The sequence below is a fragment of the Pezoporus wallicus genome, unplaced genomic scaffold (assembly GCF_028554395.1).
Source record: "Pezoporus wallicus isolate ANWC-B61680 ecotype Strahan unplaced genomic scaffold, APGP_CSIRO_Pwel_v1 contig_11903, whole genome shotgun sequence".
Lineage (NCBI taxonomy): Eukaryota > Metazoa > Chordata > Aves > Psittaciformes > Psittacidae > Pezoporus > Pezoporus wallicus.
The window spans coordinates 2141-24679 of record NW_026638966.1 but is presented as its reverse complement, the minus strand read 5'-3'; the positions used below and the strand labels follow the sequence as shown (position 1 = coordinate 24679).

Here is a 22539-nt window from a genome sequence, read left to right as displayed (position 1 = left end):
CCGCTATCCCATCAGCCCCTCGGAAGGGGCCGCGCTTCCGGTTCGGCGGCTCTTCCGTCGCAGCGCGGCGTAGAGGACGGTGTCAGGTCGTCGGGCCGCGACGGGCCCCGGGGCTAACGGGGGGGACACCGGGGACAAGGGGGGGCACTGGGGCACAGCGGGGACGCCCCGCGGCTCCCTCTCGCCCCGGGGGGGTTGTGGTTGGATGGGGGGTATGGGGGGAGCGCTGCGCGCTGCGGTCTCCTCCCCCGCTTGAAGGCCCCTCAGCGCGGCCCCGCGTCGGTGTGTCTCTGCTGTCGCGTTGTGTCGGGCGTTATCGTGATAGCGTTGGGGGGTTGTGGGGGAGTGATAGAACCGTGTCCTGCAGCGCCGGTGCCGGTCTGCGGCATACACCGTTAGCGGGGCGTGTGTCCTTGTGCGGGCGCGCCAACGTTGGGCGGTGCTGAGCCGTTTAACGGATGCGGGATGCGTTTAGTGAATGCGAGGTGCGTGTAGATTCTCGTTTCGAGCTCCTGGGTTGTGCCAAGTAACGATTTGTTACCGGGTGAAAGCGTTTAGAGGGGCCGACTTAAACAAGGGCTGGCACTGGAACAGGGAGAGGAAGGTTTAATCCCAGTCACTTAAGTAAGGGAATGACCCTGAAAACCGAGTACTGGAAGGACAGGAAGCCTCTGGTCTGGCTATTTTATAGTCTCGTGGAAAACGGCGTTATTTCACCTTTGTGCATTTGATGTCTTTGCCTCACCTTGACTTACCTACTGCTGTTTTGTGCTGACAGGATGTTGGCTTCCAGGGCATTCAACCTTATTGGGAAGAGAGCCATTTCCACCTCCATCTGCTTGAGAGCTCATGGACATGGTAGGCGGTATTGTATAAATACCGAATACTGCTTTGGTATTTTAGTGAGGGTAATGGGAGGAGCAGTTTAGAGGAAGAACACAAAAAGCTGCTGCTTTTTGTTGAGATAGAGGAGGGATGGTGGGGCTGGTGGCGGTAGAGCTGAGCAGGCTGTGCCAGCAGATGGCATTGTGGAGGTGCAGGCAAGGTTGAGGGCTAGGCAAAAACCAGGATGGAAGATGGAAACAGGCTGAGAGACTGGGCTGGTTCAGCCTGGAGAAGGCTCTGGGGAGATGTTAGAGCAGCAACCAGTGCCGGAAGGGAGAAAATCTGGAGAGTGTCTTGGGAGAAGGGATGTAGGGACAGGCCAAGGGGAATGGCTTTAACCTGCCAGAAGGGAGACTGAGATGAGCTCTTAGGCAGAAGCTCTTCCCTGTGAGGGTGCTGAGGCGCTGGCACAGGGTGCCCAGAGAAGCCGCAGCTGCCTCATCCCTGGCAGTGCTCAAGGCCAGGTTGGACACAGGGGCTTGGAGCAAGCTGCTCTAGTGGAAGGGGTCCCTCCCTGTGGCCCAAGTGGTTTGTCGTGATTTAAGCCCAACTGGTAACTCACAGCCACGCAGCTGCTTGCTTCCCTCACTCCCGGAGGGAGAGGGAGGAGAATTGAAAGAGTGTAACTCCCACAGGCTGAGATAAGAACAGTCTAGTAACTACGGTATAACACAAACAGCTACTGCTACCACCAATAATAATAATGATAAAGGTAATATCAAGGACAGAGAATATAAAAAGGGGAAAAGGAAAACAAACACAAGTGATGCACAACACAATTGCTCACCGCCCGCTGATCGATACCCAGCCTGACCCGAGCAGTGATCTGGGCCTCCCAGGTGACTCTCTCCAGTTTCCATACTGGGCATGACGTGCTGTGGCATGGAATACCCCTTTGGTTATTTTGGGTCAGGTGCCCTGGCTCTGCTTCCTCCCAGCTTCTTGTGCCCCTCCTCGCTGGCAGAGCATGAGACTGAAAAGTCCTTGATCTGGGTAAGCATTACATAGCAACAACTAAAACATTGGTGTTATCTGTGGTGTTCTCAGGCTAAAGCCAAAACACACCACTGCACCAGCTACTAAGAAGGAGAAAAATGACTTCTGTTGCTGAACTGAGGACAGGGTTGGAACTGGATGAGCTTTAATATCCCTTACAACCCAAACAAGTCTGTGATTCTATGATTAATAAGGTGATTTAGGGTATAACCTTTTTATATATTCCCCTTCTGCTTTATTCTTTCACTCTTAAAATAGCACCCATTTTAAATGCTTCACCTGGAAGTCTTCTCCTTCCTGGATTCTTTAGCTGACATCACTTTTTTGACTGAGCTGTTGGGTTTTTTTTTTGTATTGTAAGCAGTAAGAGATGCTTGTGCAGGAGTCAGAAGCTGTGTGTCTCTTCTGTTCCCCTGTGCAGCTGGTGTTGTCAAAGCGGATGATTTCAGCCTCCCAGCCTATGTTGACCGCCGTGATATTCCCCTGCCTGAAGTGGCCTTTGTGAGGGATCTCTCTGCTCAGCAGCAGGCTCTGAAAGAGAAGGAGAAGGCATCTTGGACTGCTCTGTCTGCTGATGAGAAAGTTGAACGTGAGTAATGGGGGCTTTAAGTCACCTTACATCTACCAATAGAGTGATCTAACCTGTTGTGTGTTAATTACTGACACCTGGTAGGGCAGCCACTAACCCCTGGGCCTCCTGATGGCTCTGCCGTGAGGAGCTTTGTTAATTCCAGTGGAGCTGCTTGTGCTTACACATGCAGAGGTCAGTGCTTGGTCTTCCTGCGATCCTTGGTGCTGTTTCAAAGTCACACATTCCTGCTGTTGTGTCTGTTATGTACCTGAGGTCAAGTCCAGCAATTTCTTCTTTTTCTAGGAAATAATAATTATATTTCTTGATTCCTGTCTACTTTCAACAAGCCAGATCTCCTCGCTACAACAATATGCAGTAGTTAGTCCAGCTGAGTAAAAATGAACCTGGGGATTGGAATGTTAATGACCACTGACCTCAGCATTGCCAGATTTTGGCTGATTAAAGTGCCAGGCAGGTGTTTTGACTTGCAAATTGAATTGTCTTTTCAAACTAACATCATGGTATGCCAGTGAGAACCCGCTTTGAGAACATTCTGTGTCTGCTCCTGTCAAAGGTAGAAGGCTTAAAACTTCTTTGGGAATGTCTGTAATATGCATAAGTACGCTCCAAGTGTGATGTTCTGAATGTCAAATTCATTTGGACCTTGGTGACAAAGGTGAGAGGAACCTTCTGAGATACAAGTGCTCCTGTTGAAGTGATTCGTGCTCAGAAGGTTTGGTTGCAGTAACTGCTGGGAGTTGGAGGGGAGGAAGAAGAGCTCTGTTCCTCCTCCTTTTTTGGACTGATAATGCAGCTTTACAGTAACCTCTAAAATAGAGGTAAACATCAACCTGCTGGGGGCGAGTCATATGGTGATGGTGAAGCAACGCCATGGCACGAGGGCCTTGGTTTTGGTGCAGGAGAGTCCAGCTAATTCAGAAGCTCTTTAACATCACTTTCGATGTTGAAGTGATTTGGCTTTAAGCTTTGGTAACCTCCTTCTGGAGCATGGCATGTGGGCTGCAAGTCACAGCAGAAGGGAAAGGAATAGTTTGATGCTTTTAACTTGTATTTTTTTTGCAGTGTATCGTATCAAATTTAATGAGACCTATGCAGAAATGAAGAAAGGAACAAACGAATGGAAGACTGTTGTTGGTGGAGTGCTGTTCTTTCTCGGTTTAACTGGTTTGATCCTCATTTGGCAGAAACACTTCAGTAAGTAAACACCGTACGGTGTTAACTCTTAAATGAAGAGCAAGATCAGTTGATATTTGATGGGGAAAACAGTGATGGGAAATGAGAGATTTGCTGTGAGCCACTCCAGGGAGTCTGTGGTGTATACATCAGCCATGGTGGTGCCCTCCTGGCACTTGCTGTTTGTTAGTCTCTGAAAACTCAGTTCTGGATCTTCTTTATGGAGATCAGCAGGGGTGTAGTGTGAGTATTCAAGAAGCTCACTCACTGAGAGGTGAAGGTGGTGGAGAGAGCTTTGGTGGGAGGAAAAGGAGGGGAAAGAGCGGTGATACCGCTGATCCCAGAGCTTCCCTTCTCTGAAACCTGCTGTTGGAAAAGCTTCTTGCTGCTTTGGTAGTAAACATTTGGGTTTCTGCCACATTTGGCTTCATTCCCAGCCAACGTTGCTCCCCCAGGGGAGCCTTCCAGCTGCCGCAAGGCAGAGCATGCAGTTAAATGAGCTGTTCTGTGTCCTGAGGCTTCATCTACTTGCAGTGAAAGTAGAGGGTTGTTGTCTTGGTACAAGCCTTTAGAGATGAACGGAAACAGCTAGGGAATCGATGTGAGAATCCCACCTGAGCCGAGTGCTTCAGGACTCGGATGTAAGGAATGCAGGTTTGAAGAGATGATGGTGTGTGGGAGATCGGCACCTGTGGCTTTGGGGGGAAAAAGCTTTTCATTAGTGAAACTTCAGTTCCCAGCTTCGTATTGTAATGTGATTCCACCTGCCTTTGAATTGCAGTGTACGGCCCTATTCCGCACACCTTCTCCGATGAGTGGGTGTCGGCGCAGACGAAGAGAATGTTGGACATGAGGGTTAATCCCGTGGAAGGCATCTCTTCCCAGTGGGATTTTGAGAAGAACGAGTGGAAGAAATAAGGCAACTCAGTACAGCCTGTTCTGCTTGAATATGAAATGATTCCATCACCTATGTGTGACGTCGTTGTTGTGTACTGGAACAACCTCTCCACCTACATAGAGGCTAATAAATGTCTGGTGAACTTGAAGGTGTCCTTTTATTGGTGTATGGATGTGTGTGGTGTGATGGGAATCTGAGGGGCAGAGCTTTCCTGGGTAATCTCATCATAGATGGTGTGTGTTCAAGGGAATGTCTCTGGGGTACAGCCAGCCATCCTGCTGTGCAGAGGTCAGAGCTACATGTAAGGTAAGCAGATCCCAGCCACGGCAGAGACTCTGCATCCCGTAACCACTCCAAAAATAGCATGTCAGTGCTTGAAAAGGCCAAGTCGAAGAGAGCAGGGGGTGTGGTGGATGGCAGCTCTGCTCCGTCTGCCTGTCCTTGTGAAGGGAATGTGAGGAAGAGATGGAATTACTACATCTAGTTAAGCCAAGAATAGGTTTAGACCCCACACCTTGCCTTATGTGTGAGGTGATGGTGCTTGGAGGGGATCACTGCAGAGTGGGGAGGGAAAATATCTGTGTTTAGTGGGAGCATATGGAATTTTATTAAACAGTGGGTTGGACACATTCTGGTTCATGGCTTAGTATTTCCAGGGCCTGAGCTAAGAAAGGTGGTGCCTTTGCTTTGCTGTCTGTAGCTGCTGACTTTCTCCCTTTGGCTAGTCTTTCTGAAGGCCAACTTCTGCCGTCAGCTTAAAAACACCCCTCTGAAGACTAAAGCAAGCTTCAGCTTCAGTTTGCTGTCTTCCTGCATTGGTTTTAAATCCATGTGCATGTTTAGCAGCTGAGGTGGAAACCCTGGGGTGGCCTCAGCTGCATGTGGTGACCTGCTGTGCTGCGACTGGCCAGCTTTTCCCTTCCAGAGAGATGGAGGTTTTTAAGATGAGATGATTTGATGGGAATTAAGCCATGAGCTCCCTTTCCTACATCTGAAACATCCCTTAGGTGAAGTGCTTATCTCTGGGGCGCTGAGGAGGATGTAACAAGGATGACACAATCACAGCCTGGTGATGGCTGCGGGGTTTTTGCTACACTTGTGGTTTGCTTTCCTCTGCTCTTCATATAGCTGGTGCCTCTGGCAGGCTGCTGGCGCTGAGCTGGGAAGGGGCCAGCAAGCTGCTAGGCAGATCTGCTTTGGAAATGGATGTTCTGAAGCATGTGCTGGAATAGCAGTGCTGCTTTACAGCTCCTCTTAGCTCCATTCCTGCAGGGAGGGGGAGATGGATTTATCCCCAGTGCTCCATTAGCTGCCGGTTATTTGTGCCACGCTCTGATTTCTGAGGTAAGTTCCCTATTCTGCATTCTGCTCTCATTCCTGTGGCTGGGATGAATTAGCATGAATGGGAGAGATATCCCATGGAGTGCAGGTCTTGTACCAGCCTGTAGCATGCCAGAATGATGCCCAGAAGCATCTCTGTGACAAGGGAGTTATTCCTGCCGGGAACAACCTCCCATTCACTCTCCCTAAAGGGTTGTGAAAGCCTCATGGAGCCCAGGATAGAAACCTGAGCCTCACCATGGCCCTGGATCCTTATTTCCTCCTCCCCTGCCTGGCAGCAGCCACTCTCCTCCAACCCTTTCACCCTAGAGCACGGCGCAGGGACCTGCTGGAGCAGCCTATGGCCTGTGAGTGAGCCGAGTTTGCCAGGGCTCTGCATGCTCCTCTCCTGGCACATGTTCCCCTTCCTCCTGCTCTTGGCAGAGGGATGCACTGTTGGGAGGTGATGGATCTCACTGTCCTGACTGTGATTTTGGGGTGTTTGTTTGCAGATAGCCTTGGATACTGAGGAGCCACCTGAATCCTGATCCTGGGGACAGGAAAACCATGGGGAGTGGAATGACCAAGGTACTGGGGGCCAGCGGGACGGTGGCCAGCTTGTCCTTAGGCAGGACCTTCTGCAGCACAGGGGGATGCTTGTTCAGAGCCACCATGATCATAGAATGGTTTGGGTTGGAAAAGACCTTAAAGCTCATCCAGTTCCAACCCCCTGCCCACCTTCCATTTAGACCATGTCATCCATTATGCTCTAAATAAAGCCCTTTGGATATTCCCTTTCTCATTCCCATTTGAAGCTCCAAGCACTTAGGCAACTAAGAAAGCAAACGGTGATTGCTGGGTGCCTGTGGGTGCTGGAGGTGCAAAGGATGCTGCAGGGGATGAAGGGGACTGTTGGGATCCATCATCCTGGGATGCTGCAGAGGATGAAGGGGACCGGTACAGCTGTAGCTGTACCAGACTGGTACAGCTTTATACGCTTGTCCCTTGGGTGGTAAGGCGGTTGCATTAGCATCCCCCGGGCTGATGGGGTCCCTGCAGGGGAATTTCCTCCCCCTGCCACCCCTGGGACACGTTTGTGCCCAGCAGCTACACACAGCAAAGGGGAATGCGATGTTTTGCTGCTGCTTGCTCCTCAGCTGAGCTCCAGGGCTGACAGAGGGGATTGATTTCTGCTGCTGTCCTTAAATAACCGTTCGGTATGTGCGTTATTCAGTTTAAAATTAGACCCTGAGACAACAACAGTGAGACCAGATCAGGGCAAACTCTCTCTGCATGGCTCTGGTGTGGTTTAACACTGGCATTTCATGCCCTGTGCATGCAGCCTCACCTACAGAGTGGCTTTTACAGCCCCTCTGGTGCCACTGACCCCACTTGGGGAGCCCAGGCTGCCTTTGCCAGGGGATGGGTTGGTGCAGACATGTTTGTGCTGCTTTGATTTGATGAGCTAAAGGGTTCAGTGTCCCCCTTCTATTGGCAACAGCTTGTGCCATGCTGGGTGACAGGCATTTGCTGTTTGCACCCCATGGATGGGCTGGGGTTCAGCTGAATTAGAGGGTGGCTGGATGTGACCCAGTGCCATTCCTACAGCCTCTCAAACCAAGGGTCTTCTGCCAGATGGGTGCAGACAGGTCAGCTCTTCCTTTCTATGCCTCGGTAAATGGCTCTGGTGGGCTCTTACAGCCCAAAAATACTCTGAGCTGCCCCTTTTTCTCCTCCATAACGCTGCAGCAGTGAGTCATTGCCCAGCTCCACATACTTGATGGCACTTACTGCAGCATCCTGCCCAGAGAGGTGTTATAAATAGCCTGTGCCTTTGCCTATTTATCCGTCGCTGACAGAGGCAACCTTTGAAACTGTTTGCAAGAGGTGGTTGCTATAGAATAGATAAATAAATCCCAGCTGCAGCGGGGCTGGTTTGCCTGCAGGAGATGGGGAGGGGGGGGTCCCTGCTGGACCCCCACCTTGAAGGAGGAGCTGGGATGGGCTGAGCTGTTTGATTCAGCCCTTTTCTGATGGGAAAACAGGACCCTGTGCGAGCCCCTTCCATTGATGTGCTGAGGTTTCCTGAGCTCTGTGCTCCTAAAGAGGTTTGGAATGGTGGTTTCAGTGGGCATCAGCTTTGCTGTTCATTAATGAAGGTGATTCATTAATTAGGTGCTTGGTTTATCATTGCCTGGGGGGGTTGGTGCCAGGTGCTCTGGTCCTGCTGGTACCACACATGCAGTTCGATGCTCCCACCATGTCTGATGCAATCTGTGCCTGGCACTGCATTAAATCTCTCTCCTTTCTGTCACCTCCCAGGTTGTCAAAGGCCTTTATCTTGGGAACATCCGTGGTGAGTGCTTTTCCCTGTGTTTCCCTGTGTTCCCACCTCTGTGTTGCTGTGAGATCCATGGGGCTGGAGGAATCCCTCTGTGCTCTCTCTGCCTGCTCCCTGTTGAGGACCTCAGCGTTATCCAGAGATACTAATCCCCCAGATAGCCCCATCCCAATCACAAGTGGTCCTGTGCCACTCTAGCTCAGGAAATGGATATCCATAGGGAGTGCTGGAGTACTGGGAAACCCCGGCATCGTTGGAAACCTCCCCTGTGTTTGCTGAGACAATATTTACTGTGGGACAACGCCTGGCTTTCTTGCTGGGCCCTGCAGGGAGCAGGAAGCTTGTGTTTTCTCCAACAGTGAGGACACAACAGCCTTTTCCAAGAGCATAATATCTGGTTTTGGGGGGAGTCTGCTGAATATCCAGTTCATCCAAGGGGAATTTTGCTTTGAAGGAGGGGCATCGTGATGCTTGGTCTCCTTCCCCTGAGAGTGAAAAGCAGTGGGAATGGGGGACAAAGGGGCTTGGGATGATGGATGTGGGGTGCTGGTGGGTGCTTGGTCCGTCAGATCTCCCAGATAACTCATGTGCTTCTCCCACTTCCAGACTCTGAGGACCATGAGAGCCTGCGGAGGAACGGGGTGACACACATCCTCTCCATCCACAATAGTGCCAAGCCAGTGCTGGAGGTCAGTGCTCCGGTTGGGGGGCCTGTGGGGCCATTCCAGAGGCGTTAGGGACTGGGAGGGTGTAATTGGGACACACACAGTGTTCTCCTGGCATGGGGCAGAGAAGCAGTGCTGGACTTGCAGTGACTTGCAGTGGTTTGCACTGATTTGCACTGACTTGCGCTGATTTGCACTGATGCTGAATTGCACCCAAAGGGGCTCAGCCTTGGGTATTGGGGTGGGGACCCGGGTGTTTTGGGGGGCACTGCCCCTCTCTCTTTGGGTTTTAGGGGCCGCAGGGCTGGAGGGGCCGGGAGCACCGCGAGAGGGCGGCGGCGGCCCGCGGATGGCGGCACCGGGGCCGTCAATGGCCCCGACGGGGAGGAGCGGGGGGGCACAGCAGGACCGGAGCAGCCCAGCCGCACCCCCGAACAAGGGTCCCGGTCCTTGTGTCCCCACTCAAACCTCGCTGAGCCCGGAGCTCTGCAGAGCCCTCGGGATACGGGTGGGGAAACTGAGGTGGGAGGGTTGGTGCCAGAGGTGCAAAGGATGCTGCAGAGGATGAATGGGTCTGTTGGGATCCATCATCCTGGGGTGCTGCAGAGGGTAAAGGGGACTGTTGGGATCCATCATCCTGAGGTGCTGCAGAGGGTGAAGGGGACTGTTGGGATCCATCATCCTGGGGTGCTGCAGAGGGTAAAGGGGACTGTTGGGATCCATCATCCTGGGGTGCTGCAGAGGGTAAAGGGGACTGTTGGGATCCATCATCCTGAGGTGCTGCAGAGGGTGAAGGGGACTGTTGGGATCCATCATCCTGGGGTGCTGCAGAGGATGAAGGGGACTGGTACAGCTACAGGTTAGGCAGAGATGTGATTTAGAGCAGCAGAAGGACTTGGGGGTGTTGGTTGATGAGAAACTGAACATGAGCTGGCTTCAGTGTGTGTTTGCAGCCCAGAAAGCCAACTGTATCCAGGGCTGCATCAAAAGGAGCGTGACCAGCAGGTCAAAGGAGGTGATCCTGCCCCTCTACTCTGCTCTTGTGAGACCTCACCTGGAGCATTGTGTGCAGTTCTGGTGTCCTCAGCATAAAAAGGACATGGAACTGTTGGAACAAGTCCAGAGGAGGCCACGAGGATGATCAGGGACTGGAGCACCTCCTGTATGAAGACAGGCTGAGAAAGTTGGGGCTGTTCAGCCTGGAGAAGGGAAGGCTGCGTGGAAACCTCAGAGCAGCCTTCCAGTATCTGAAGGGGGCCTATAGGGATGCTGGGGAGGGACTCTTCTTTAGGGACGGTAGTGATAGGACAAGGGGTGATGGGTTCAAACTTGAACAGGGGAAGTTTAGACTGGATATAAGGAGGAAGTTCTTTACTGTGAGGGTGGTGAGGCACTGGAATGGGTTGCCCAGGGAGGTTGTGAATGCTCCATCCCTGGCAGTGTTCAAGGCCAGGCTGGACAGAGCCTTGGGTGATATGGTTTAGTGTGAGGTGTCCCTGCCCATGGCAGGGGGGTTGGAACTGGATGATCTTAAGGTCCTTTCCAACCCAAACTGTTCTATGGTTTTATGATCCTGGGATACTGCAGAGGGTAAAAGTGACTGCGGGGATCCATCATCCTCAGACGTTGCAGGGGTTGAAGGGGACTGCAGATCCCCCTCAGCCTTTGGGACCACAATGGATAGGTAGCTCCATCAAAACATCAGCTTGAGCCCTTTCCTCCCTAAGGCATTGGGTAAGGTGCAGTGGGGCACAGAGAGGAGGAAGAAGGCTGCATGAAATGGGTGCAGAGAAACGGCTCGAGGCTGGGGAAGGGGCAGCAGCTGGTGCTGGCGGTGCTCAGGGCACGGCCAGATGGGTAACAAACCACACGGTGACTTACAACACGGAGCAAGGCGGGAGGAAAGGGGAACCGGAAAGGCATGGTGGGTTGAGCAATGTGTCAATCACTGCCCCGGCTCCGCAACCGCAAACCCCAGCACTGTTCCCACGAGTGGCCCCGCTCCCCAAGGCAGGATGGGGGCACCATGGGGAAGGGGAAGCCACTGGGAGCCCGGCAGTTGTTAAGGGATCGGGGCACAGGGAAGAGTGGGATTGGTTTGGCTGCTGTACTGGTTGGTGCAGTGGCTTGGACTATGTGGTCGCTCTTCTTGCTGCGGGGAGGTTTGGTTAGTACCAGGCATGGTTTCGGGAACCCATGTCCAGGATTGGTGGATTTCCAGGTTTTGGGAATCTACAGACAGAACTGATGGATTTCCAGGTTTTGGAGATCCACGGCCAGAATTGGCGGATTTTCAGGTTTTGAGGATCCATGGTCAGGATTGATGGATTTCCAGGTTTTGGGAATCTACAGCCAGGATTGGTGGATTCCCAGGTTTTGGCGATCCACAAGCAGAACTGATGGATTCCTAGGTTTGGGGGATCCATGGTCAGAATTGATGGATTCCTAGGTTTTGGGGATCCACGGTCAGAACTGATGGATTCCTAGGTTTGGGGGATCCATGGTCAGAATTGATGGATTCCTAGGTTTTGAGGATCCATGGTCAGAATTGATGGATTCCTAGGTTTTGGGGATCCACGGTCAGAACTGATGGATTCCTAGGTTTGGGGGATCCATGGTCAGAATTGATGGATTCCTAGGTTTTGGGGATCCATGGCCAGGATTGATGAATTTCCAGGTTTTGGGAATCCACAGCCAGGATTGGTGGATTTCCACGTTTTGGGGATCCATCATCCCACAAAACCTGCTGCTGTTTGCTTGTTGGTCCTCATGCCCTTGCCTGACACGTGGTTCCCTTCTACCTGCCAAGCTCCTGCCTGCATCCACCATCCCCTGTGTGCTGAGGAGCCGCAGTTTGGCTGAGGCATGGATGAGGAGCACACTGGCTCTATTTCTCCCCTTATCCTGGCCTTTCCAAGTGTTTTTCCAGGCAGGGAGCAGCCCGCTGGCATCCCATGAGGAGCTGGCAAGTGCCACCTTGTCCCCATCCCATGAGAGGCTGCAGGGTGGCAGGAATGAGCACGGGACTGGGCTAGGGAGGGTGGATAGGACAGATATGTGATGCATGGGAATTCCTGCCCGTGCTTGTGCTTACAGCATGGGTCTTTCCAGCACTGAGATATCCCCTTGCCCATCCCGTGCTGCCCCTTCCCTACTTATATAATCCTGGTTTTCCAGCCTCCCAATTTACCCTGGGCTCGAGGGTATCCCATGGGATTGGTCAGCCTAAGGGGGACCTCTCCATAGCTATGCCCACGGCAGGGGGTTGGAACTGGATGATCTTAAGCTCCTTTGCAACCCAAACCAATCTATGATGCCACTGGAGATGGGGCAATCCCTGTGCTCGGCTGTTTTGGCTCTGTCTGTCAGGATTTCCATCTATTTTGCTGAGAAAAGGGAATAAAAAACACAAAAAGAGGAAAAAAAAAGAACCTCAGATGAAAAGGATCTAATTTTAGCTCGGAACAGGGAGGCTCGAGGAAGCGATGTTTTAAGGAAAGGAAAGTAATCTGACCTACGCCAACATGCGGCAGGATGATTTATTGTGTATTAGAAAGGGCTGGCAGGAAATAACTCATTGATGAGAGGGGCTTCGTCAGTGCTTGTTCATACACGTCTTCCTCATGGGGCTCGCTGGTTGGGGCCCCAGGAGAGGGGTGGCTCAGATTTGAGGGGCTCCTGTAGCAGTTTCCCATGGCCTGGATTCTCCTATGGGATGAAATGGGGGGTAAGACCCTGGGGTGGGTTGGATGTGTTTCTCTCTGTCCATAGGGAGCAGGGTGGTGGTATCCAACACCTCACTGTGGCTTCCTCCTCACCTAAGGGTCATATGGGGAGAGGAAAAAGAGAGAAATTAAGGCTTTTTTGTGTTTCTTGCAAGTATTTTATTACTTATCCTATTACTTCAACCATTTTTATATTGCAGGACATGACCTATCTCTGTATCTCGGCCTCAGATTCTTCCAGTCAAAACCTGTAAGTCATTTGCCGTCCTTTTTCCTCAGTATTGACCTTTTTTGATCAATAAAAGCTCAGATTCTGCAGGATGAAGGTTCAATTTGTGCTGTAAAAGCTTTGTATTGTTGCAGAGCTTGACAGAAGCAGTGGTTCATTCTCAGGTTAAATAGCATTTGTAGGGCTTAAAATGTGTTTCTGTGTGTGTTTGCATTCTATTTTCCATGAAATCTGGGATTTTTTCTACTGGGCAGGTTAAGAATTGGAGCATTAGAAAGACAGTGATTTGTGGTGTTCTTCCATACATTTTCCTTGGAAAGAGAAGTAAAATATTTGTTTAAACCATCCTTTTCACCCACGCTGCAAAGCACAGATACTCCTAATGTTCTGAGAATGAAGCTGGTGGGAAGTGCTGCAAGGAAGCCCCAGGCTTTCATGGGATGTGGTGCTGGGGTGTGATGGCACCGGGGGTTGCAGCACTGTGATGCTGCTTTAGCATCCATAAACCACGCACTTCAACCAGAAAATGGGCATTTTTTTTTCCTCTTCAATAACTAAAAAGCATCAAATCTTAATGCAAAGTGACTGGACAGAGCCCCATTGTGGAAATACCGGTTTTCCAACATCCTTCTGAGCAGCCTTGTGCCGGGATGGGATTCTGCTGGCTCATGCTCCTGCTGAGCGGAAAGAGGAGCTTTACAAGAAAACCCTGCCTCAGCAAGAAATGGGGTTTTTTTAGGTGTTATTTTTTTCTCCCATTTCATTGCGTTTGAGGCATATCTACCAAAAGGGAAAGAGAAAAAAAGGGAGAAGGGGAAAAAAAAGAGTGGCTGCCGGAAGGAAGACTTATTCAAGGAACTATTTTCTGCTTGCCAGTTTATGCCTTGAATTTCACAATCCTGGTGAACTTTGTGTCCTGCAGAGGAGATGCTTGTGACTCCGGATCTCTGCGGCTCTCAGCACTGCTGGCTTCACGCCCCAATTCCATGCTTTGAGGCTGGGAAAGCATGGAGAGAGCTTTTCTATGCCTGGAGGGGGAAAAGCCCCTGTGGGGTGGGTGAGGATGGATGGGGTGGATGAAGTGCTCACCTCCCTCCAGGATGGGGTGGGAGAGTGATGCTGCTTGCATGGAGTGGGCTGGAGGGTGGCAGAGGGAGCTGGAGGTGAGAGCATCACATCTGTGCAAGCACTGTGCATCCCTGTTGGTCCAAGCCAAGGATGCAGGACTGGGATCCGGAGAGCCTGGATCTGTGTAGGCACCACATGCAGCAGCCCTGGGGAATGTTCTGCAGGTCAGGATAAGCTGAAATGCTCTGGGATAAGCTTTAGGCAGGGAAAGGCACCCAGATGGTGATGCTGCATTTGCTGTAGTGGTTAAGGAGGCCATGATTAGCAATAGACTGACAACATCCAGGTCTGAAAAGCTCCATATTTGTAAGTATGACCACAGCTTTGGAGACTTCCATCCCAGCAGAGCCCCCTCCTGTTACTGAATACCTCCTTGGTTGGTTTCTGAAGGTGTAGAACAGGGGGAAGAGCTTACCCTTTGATGGGCTAGCGGGGATGGAGGAGGTTTAGGAGGGTTCTGCCTTGTCTCTGAGCCCCATTGGGAACGAGCCCTGGGCTCTGTGCTAGCTCATGCCTTGGCTTCTGAGAAATCAGGAAGGCTGTGCAGGAGGACACCCACCCTGTCATGAGGAGCCAGAGGAAGTCCAGAGCTGTGGCAGAGCGCTGATTGCTCCTGCACTCCCAGCTAGGCACCAAAAGGACCCTCTTCTCCTCCCCATAAAGCTGGGACTATGGGGCTGGACAGTCACTGCTGCCCAAGTTACTCAGAATCAGGTTTTCTGCCTCAAAACTGGCACAGGGCTCAGTGCAGCTGCGAGGGTGAGTAGGTTATGGCAAACACACACTGAGGAGATGAGTACCTAACTCTGTGTGGGCTCTTGGAGATGCTCGCTGCCTTTGGGAAGGGTTGGCAGCAGTGTCCAGCAACCCATCCAGTGATGAGCAGGAGGGATGCATCTCACCAGACCCTGCATAACCCTCCCACAAGCACCCATCTCTGTCTCATCAACACATGTGGAGTTGTTTATCCTGTTCTCTATGTCTCCATACCTTCAAAGAGATGGGTGCTGCCCATAGGGCCAAGCATCCAGGTCAGAAGCAGAGGAGCACCATAGGGTTTTGCAGCAGAAAGCCCTGGCTCCCTGCCCTGTTTTGCTGTGAAACTCTCTGGTTTGGGTTAATGTGCTGCTTCTGCCTTGCTGGGGTGCTGGTTGTGCTTTCAGGGATGTAGGCAGCTGTCTGTGGCGGGCAGCCCTAAATCCTACATCCCTGGAATGGGTGGGAAGGGGCTGGATGTGCTCTTTGGGTGAGAAGGAAAAACGAGTTGCACTATTCTGGGATCTGCAGGCAGTGCACCCTGGGAGCCAACTTTTCCTGCCTTCTTCCCTACCAGCATCTTCACCTTGGAGGGTACTGGGTGTTTTTGGCATCATTTGGGAATTGGGGGTGAGCCAATGGCTCAGGGCAGCCTCTGACATGGGAATGTGCATGTCCCTTGGGCATAAGGTGACGGCATTCCCTGGAGGCTGTCTCCCTCCCCTGCCTTGGCTGACAGCATCCTGCTGTTCCCAAGCCCTCAGGAGGCAGGAAATGCCCCGGAAAGCCTCTCAGGTCACTTCCTTCCTTGCAGATGACCATTATCCTCTTTGCCTTTGCTTGGCAGAGGGAGGATCCCTGCTCCCATCCCATAGCCCTGTTGTGGGGGACACGCGACAGCTGCGGCTGGGGTGGTTTGGAGCCTCCCATCCTCACCTCCTGTCTCTCTCCTTGCAGGCTGCAGCATTTTAGGGAGTGCATCCGGTTCATCCATGAATGCCGGCTCAGTGGGGGAGCCTGCCTCGTCCATTGGTGAGAGCTGCCGGAACCCCATCGCATTCCCTTGGCATCGGTCCTCTGGGAGGTGGGAATGGGGTCCCAGAAAGGGTCCTCGGCATCAAGTGTCACCTGTGGTGGGGAGGAAGATGAGAAGGAACAGTGGGAGGGTGATAGGGGAAGGTTTCTGCTGCTGAGATCCATGGGGATCACAGAATCATGGAATCAGCCGGGTGAGACAAGACCTTTAAGGTCATCAAGTCCAACCTTTACGCCAGCACTGCCAAGGCCACCACTAACCCATGGCACTGAGGCCCTCATGTACATGTATGTGAACACTTCCAGTATGGTGACACCACCAGTGCCCTAGGATGCCTGTTCCAGTGCCTGATCACCCTCTCTGTGAAGAGATTATTCCTATGTCAGCTGCCTTTCACAGCTACAGCCTATATTTAACAAGGAGACAGCAAGCCATGCTTACTTTCACAGTGAGAATGCCATCTCCACTATGGTACTTGGATAGCAGCAACAAGATGAGTTGGTAGAAAAGTTTGGCTTAGATTCAATTCAGATTAGATTGGAGAGTTGTTAGATAAGAGAGTTAATATCCAATCTAAACCTCCCCTGGCACAGCTTGAGCCCGTTTCCTCTTGTCCTATCACTCATCTGGGAGAAGAGATCAACCCCTCCTCACTGCAACCTCCTTTCAGGTAGTTGTAGGGAGCGATGTATGCTCCATGCACAGAAAACCAGAGCATCCAAAGAGGCGGGATGGGGGAATCCATCTACTCACAGCCTCCAGCAGCACTCTATGTCCATGCAGCTCCTTACCCCCACCATAGCCCTGCTAGCATCCCACTGAGAAGGGGCGTCCATAGGGAGATGCAGCCCTATGTTGCGTGCATCCCTATGCATCCCAAATGACGTGTGTTAATCGCTATGATGGGAACACCTCTCCCTGACACTGCTCCCTCTCTCCGTGCCAGCCTGGCCGGAGTATCCCGCAGCACCACTGTCCTGGTGGCTTATCTCATGACGGTGACCGAGCTGGGCTGGGAGCGCTGCCTGGCCGCTACCAGGGCCGTGAGGTCCTTTGTGAGCCCCAACTTCGGCTTCCAGCAGCAGCTGCAGGAGTACGAGGAGACCTTGCTGCAGGAGGTACATCCCGCATCCATGTCCCCTTATGTGTGTGTCTGCAATGTCCCCTTATACTCGTGTCTGCAAGGTTTGCAAGCAGGGATGGCTCTTTTGCATGCAGCTCTATGCAGGGCCAGCTGTTTGCCTGAGCTGGCCTTTGTGTGTGCTATTTATTACCTGGGGATTTTGGGGTTTTGCATACAAAAACAACAAAAAAACCCTTAAAAATAAGGGAGTGCCTTGACATTGTGTGAATGCACTTAGAAAAGCTCTTTAACCCCCAGTGCTTTTCTTGAGGGCTCGGTTAGGATGCAGCAGGAGGGATGGGTGAGCAGAATGTCCCCTGGGAACCACGGCAAGGGTGCTGGGCTGGTTGCCTGGAATGCAGCACAGTGAGAGGTGGAAAAGGGGGAAAGGAGAGGGAGGGATGCTCTTGTGAACAGCTTTGGGATGTGCTTGGTGTGCTTGGGCTTCCCATACACCAAATCCACTGCTTTTAGAGGCAGACAAGTGACAAGTGTTGATGGAGAAGTCATCTTTGCTCAATCAAATGATGAGGAGCAGCAGGGTTAAGGAGAGCAAGAGCCCTGGTTGAGTGCATCCCCATCCAGTGTGAGGGCGGGATGATGTAGCTGGGCTGAGCCTGATACTGGCAGCTGGGGGTGACAGTGGCTTGTTTAATCACAACAGCACTAATTGCAGGGCTCAGGGATGCACTGTTGACCCAGAAAGCCATTGAAAGCAAAGGGAAAGGCACTCAAAAGCAGATCTCCCACACTGGATCCTGCTTCTCCATCCACTCTCAGGCTCTGTGGAGGACCAGGGTCCAAAACTGCATCTGATGGACTTCTGCAAGGACAGATTAACCTACAGCCTGACATCTCACAGCCCACATCAACCCTAGACTTGATCCCATCACTGAAGTCAAAGCCCGCCCCATCCACAGCAGCCATGAGCATCACGCAGTGTCCCCATGGTCCCACTGACCACTTTGAGTGGGTCAAGGGGGTTTCTGTCCCCCAGGCTATAAGCAGGGACAGCATGTGACATGGTCACAAATGTCACCCATTCCCTTGGCGCTGTCACGTGCAGGACACAGCCATGACCCGTTATTGCTGCCTTGCAAAAACACCCATGGAGGAGGGCAGAGAATGGTCCAAGGGATTACAAAACACCCACGGCGCTGGAGATTCCCTATGGGGCTTCCCCCATCCGGTCCCCAGCCCTTCCCACGCTCTGGCTGTGTCCCAGCATAGGCTGCGGTGTGGGGTTTGCTGTCTCTTGCTCCCCAAAGGCCAGGCTGGGCTCAGCAGGCACCACATTCCCCTTCCTTTCCCTTGGATGCTGCTTTTTCATCTCCTCGAGGTTTTGCCCGGAGCTTTGCAAGCGTTTCCCTGAGGACACCAAAGGCAGAGCCAGGGGTCGAGGCACTCAGATGGGGTTTAGGAAGAGCTGCCTTTTCCTTGGAACACCGTGAATTCCCTGTGGTCCCAGCAGTGGGAGGGAAGCTGCGAAGGCCCTGGAAGGGGGCTGCTGCTGGATGCTGGAGCAGGGAGTGCTGCTCACCCTCAGCTGCATTTGGAGACGGAGAACAGCCAGGATGGATGCTCCAACTGCTCCCAGCACATCCCTGCATCCTCTCCCTTTGCAAGAGGAAGATGAGCCGATGGTCCCATGGGGTGGTGGATGCTGTAGGTATTCACTTGTATGGCCAGGAGCCCATAGGACCTGATACCATATGGGTCCTGCCCCTTTCTTCATGCCAAGCAGCATTTGGCTTGCTTGTGTTGGCTGTGGAAGGTTGCACCTTGTTCCTGTGGCTTTGAGATTGTTTTCTGTGTGTAGGTAGGATGCAAGAGCAAGGGTATCATGACCAGAGCTTCAGATCTTGATGAGGGTAGAGAAGAGGCTGGATTTCCCCATTTAGCCCAGCTGCCATCCCATCAGGCATCAATTTGGAAACACAGTGCATGGGAGCAGCCATGGATAAGGGCTAGACAGGCTGCTCAGGAGGAAAAGCCTCATTTCTTGTGGTTAAAACCCGTGAGGAACAGGTTGATCCTCATGGGACCCTGCTCCATAGGGCTCTGGACAAGCATCCCTCAGTGTCTCAGGTTCCTTGATGTGGAGCAGGGACCTCAAATGGGACCCTGGGAAGTAGAAATGGGGAAGATGCTCTCTGGGACTGGCCGGAAAGTGTGCATGGAGCATGCAGTTGTGGTTTCAAGCTGGCAAATGGTGCTTATCAGAATGGATAAAGAAGGAAGGAAGAGACCAAGAGCAGCAGCACCATGATGGGTAAGGTCAGAAAAGGAAGTAAGTGAGCACAGAGAAGACAGCATGAATGTGAGAGAGGGTGCAGATGGGCATTTGGTTGACAGGCCTGTCCCCTGTGGTGCTGGCACACCATGGCCAGGCTGCCTTCCCACCCTGGTGCTGTCCCACATGGGATGGATGCTCCTGGCTCCAGAGAGAAGAGGAAGGCAGCAGGTAAGTGGTCAGCACTGGAGGAAATGGGCTGTAACCAGTTCTTGCTCTCACTTTAAAGGGAAATGCCTGGCAGCAGCAGCAGGGTGTTTTCCCCATTCTCCTAATGGATCCTTCCCTCCTTTTGCTGGATGGTGGGAGCCAGCTCCCACTGGACACATGATGTGTGCTGAGTCCTGGTGGGTGCTGAGCTTTGGTGGCCAGGCTGGTCTGCCCATGGAGCTTCATCCCTCTGGATGGTTTCCACAGGAGGAATGTTTCAAATCCTGTCCCAAATCCTTTGGGACTCACTTCCCAAAGAAATCAGGTCTGGCTCTCAGGGTCCACCCCAAACAAGGGGTCTGTCTCCTTGCAGGAGGCAAGTGTGTAGCAGCAGTGGTGAATCCCACTATCTGAGGGAGTGGATTTAGGAAATCCCGACATTCCTGGTGGAAATCCCCTCTGTCTGAGCTGACTTCCCCTGGCTGCAGGAGCTGCGGATGCCACCAGGGTCAGTCTCAGCTCATGGTCCCCGTGCCTGCAGCAGTGCTGGCAGGATGGGGCTGAACCGGCCATCCCATTTTCCTGCATCCTTCACCTTTGCCATGAGCTCCATGGCTCCTGGCCATGGGTTGCTGCCGTGGCACCCCGGGAAGCTGGAACCACTGCAGGGACCTCTCACTCTGGGGGTGCTGCTTGCCCCCTCCCTCTGGTTCCCCTGTGCCTGTCCCAGTGCTACCCTGGCTCCCTCTCTTGACCCTTTGCATCCACAGGTTTCACATTCCCGACTCCATGTCCTCCATCCTTAAGGGCTTTTCTGGATATATTGCTACCACTCATCCCAGTAACTCCTGCTCACTGGAGCAGCTGGTTTCCAGCTCCTTAGGAAGATGGCAAAGCCTTGGTGGGGTCCAGCAGAGCTGCCCCTTCCTGCCCATGTTCCCATGTGATGCAGTCTGAGCCCATTGGATTCCCCTTGGAAGCAGGAAGCATTTCCATGGACCATCTCTCACTTCCCACCCACCTCTGGATGTCATCCTGCCGCCAGCTCATCCCCAGGCACTGAGATGCTCCTGCAGCCTTTACAGCTGGATGCAGGGATAAAGGGAGGACAGGAGGTACCCCTCAACCAATGCAGGGAACAAGGTGCTTTGCAAACAAACCTGCCTCTACATGCAGGAGCTGACTTGGCCGTGCAGCTTGTAGCAGCGAGTCCAGCTTCTGGAGGCTGTTCCTGTAAGCTTTCCTTACAGGAATTCAGGCACACAAGGGAACAGCAGCAGCTTCTTGGCAATGTAAAGTAAATAAAGCTGCAGCTGGCGTGAGGATGCTGCCAGCTTCCCGGGTCTGCCTGTGCCGGGCTGGGGATGCGGGAAGCACTCATTGAGGGGGGAACTGTTGCATCTCTCATACGATGTGGTTGTGGTGTGTGAGCTCCTAAGAAACTGGGGCCTTTCTGCTTGCTGGTTGTGGCTGGGGATGCCCCGGCCTCACAGGGATGCTGTGGGCATTGCTGTTGCAAGCCCCATCTCTCCGCCTGGGGGTGTCTCATCCCCCAATGGCTCTAACAACCTCTCTTGCCTTTTTTCCTGGCAGTATCGTGCTTGGATCCATCGTGACTATGGCAGGAACCCATTTAAGGACCAGGAGGAGCTGCAGAGCTTGCTGGCCCAGCAGGAGGAGAGGCAGAAGGAGCAGCAGCTGGGGAGCAGGGATTGCTCCTGGCTCCACTCTCCAGCTCCCACCTACCCGCTCCCCTACCATGCAGGTGGCACCAGCAGAAGCAGATGGATGAACAGATAAGCTTCTGGCTGCTCAGAGGCAGACGTTGGCCCCGGGGCTTGGAAAACCAGGTCTTCCCTTTGCCAAGTGCCTCTGGGGGTTCATGCCTAGGGCAGAAAGCAGCCAGCACCAACCTCAGCTGTGGTTCGAGGGTTGGAGCAAGGGGGGTCAGGACTCACAGACCATCCCATTGGCTGCCAGCTCTGTGTGTTCCCCATGGCAAGGCAGTAAATTAATGGCAGTGTCTTGATCTGATCTGTTTCCCCATTCCCAGTGGATCGCAGCCCCTTTCCCATCACCCAGAGCAGCAGCAAACCCCATCTCTCTCTCCAGCAGCATGGTACCCAGGGCTCCTTTGGCTGCGAACAGGGATGCCAATGCAGACCTTGGAAAGCCACGGTGGGATGAGATGGGGAGATGTAATAGCATCATAAGTCATAGAATAGGTGGTCACCTTGTACCCTGCTTTGCAGAGGAGCTGGAAGCTGATGCAGCCCTCGGAGGGATGAGTGCTGGGATGTGGAAGTGCTGCTGAGCCCTGGTTGTCACCCAGGGGATGGGGATAAGGGGCTGGAGGCTCTTTGTGCTGCTGATGTCCCTCCTGGTCCAGCCTATCCTTGGCACATGTCCATCTGGCATCTTTCTTTACCCAGTGAAGGGGGAAATCCAGCTGTGCTGGAGGCCTCCAGTCCCCACCGCCTCCATCCCTGCAGCCAGAGCAGGTTTGGGCTTCCCCTGCTGCCCAATCTGAATGTCCCTGGTTGCAAAAGAAGCCGGTTGCTCCGTTGGACTCAGTTGACCCTCAGCCCAATTTAACGCTGTCCCTATCTAACTGCCTGTTTAATATTGGAAGACGGTGACTTTGTCCCTTTTTCATCTCAAACCCATCATTTTCCAAAGTGTGGGCTTCCTTTGCCAAGGTCTTCATATCCACCCTACAAGGAAGGTCCTAATCCATAGATGCAGCCCTTCTATATTTAAACCTTTAACTCTTCTTTGCCTTTTGCTATAAATACCTTGCTTGGCTTCTCAAAAATATCTATTCTGAGGAAAAAAAAAAAAGCATGCAAAGTATTTCCAGAAATTCCCTCAATTTCTGGGTACTTAAGTATGAGAGTGCCAGGGGAGACTTGACAAGCTCCTAATAAAGGGGAGAGTGATTAAATCCATAAGGATAGTTGGCTTTGATTTGTGGTGCTTTTGGTGGGAATGGGGAGATGGACTGACATGGCCATGCTGCTATGTCCTGTTTCCTATTTTCTTGATGAGAACCACCAGCAAAATTAAACGTTTTAAGGACTCAGTGTTTAGCCATAACATAGGATTCCAGGAAAAAAAGGACTGTGAATGCTGTTCCCTGTCTTTTTAGGTTGAGAAAGGGTCCCTTTGGCTGCAGTTCTGCATGGAAGAACACAGTGGATTGTGCCTGCAGCACACATGGGAAAGCAAA

General features: G+C 52.4%; 2 protein-coding genes across 2 annotated transcripts; both read left to right on the top strand.

Moving 5' to 3' along the window:
- Nucleotides 1-9: 9 nt before the first annotated feature.
- LOC130601404 (cytochrome c oxidase subunit 4 isoform 1, mitochondrial) lies at nt 10-4692 on the top strand. Its single transcript, XM_057413466.1, has 5 exons — nt 10-86; nt 779-858; nt 2303-2470; nt 3536-3667; nt 4428-4692. Exons 2-5 carry the CDS (start codon nt 780-782, stop codon nt 4562-4564), a joined length of 516 nt encoding a protein of 171 aa, XP_057269449.1. The 5' UTR covers nt 10-86; nt 779; the 3' UTR covers nt 4565-4692.
- Nucleotides 4693-8737: 4045 nt separating this feature from the next.
- On the top strand, nt 8738-21509 carry LOC130601402 (dual specificity protein phosphatase 22-A-like). Its single transcript, XM_057413464.1, is given in 6 exon segments — nt 8738-8781; nt 8783-8894; nt 12796-12845; nt 15666-15740; nt 16691-16862; nt 20904-21509. Coding segments are annotated over 6 exon segments (660 nt in total). The 3' UTR covers nt 21111-21509.
- The last annotated feature ends 1030 nt before the right edge of the window (nt 21510-22539 follow it).

Bases quoted from the DNA above. Each gene is read 5' to 3' on its own strand.
- LOC130601404 (XM_057413466.1), top strand. From the start codon at position 780: ATGTTGGCTTCCAGGGCATTCAACCTTATTGGGAAGAGAGCCATTTCC. The intron at 859-2,302 runs GTAGGCGGTATT...TCCCCTGTGCAG, and splicing joins CTTGAGAGCTCATGGACATG to CTGGTGTTGTCAAAGCGGAT. The intron at 2,471-3,535 runs GTGAGTAATGGG...TTTTTTTTGCAG, and splicing joins TGCTGATGAGAAAGTTGAAC to TGTATCGTATCAAATTTAAT.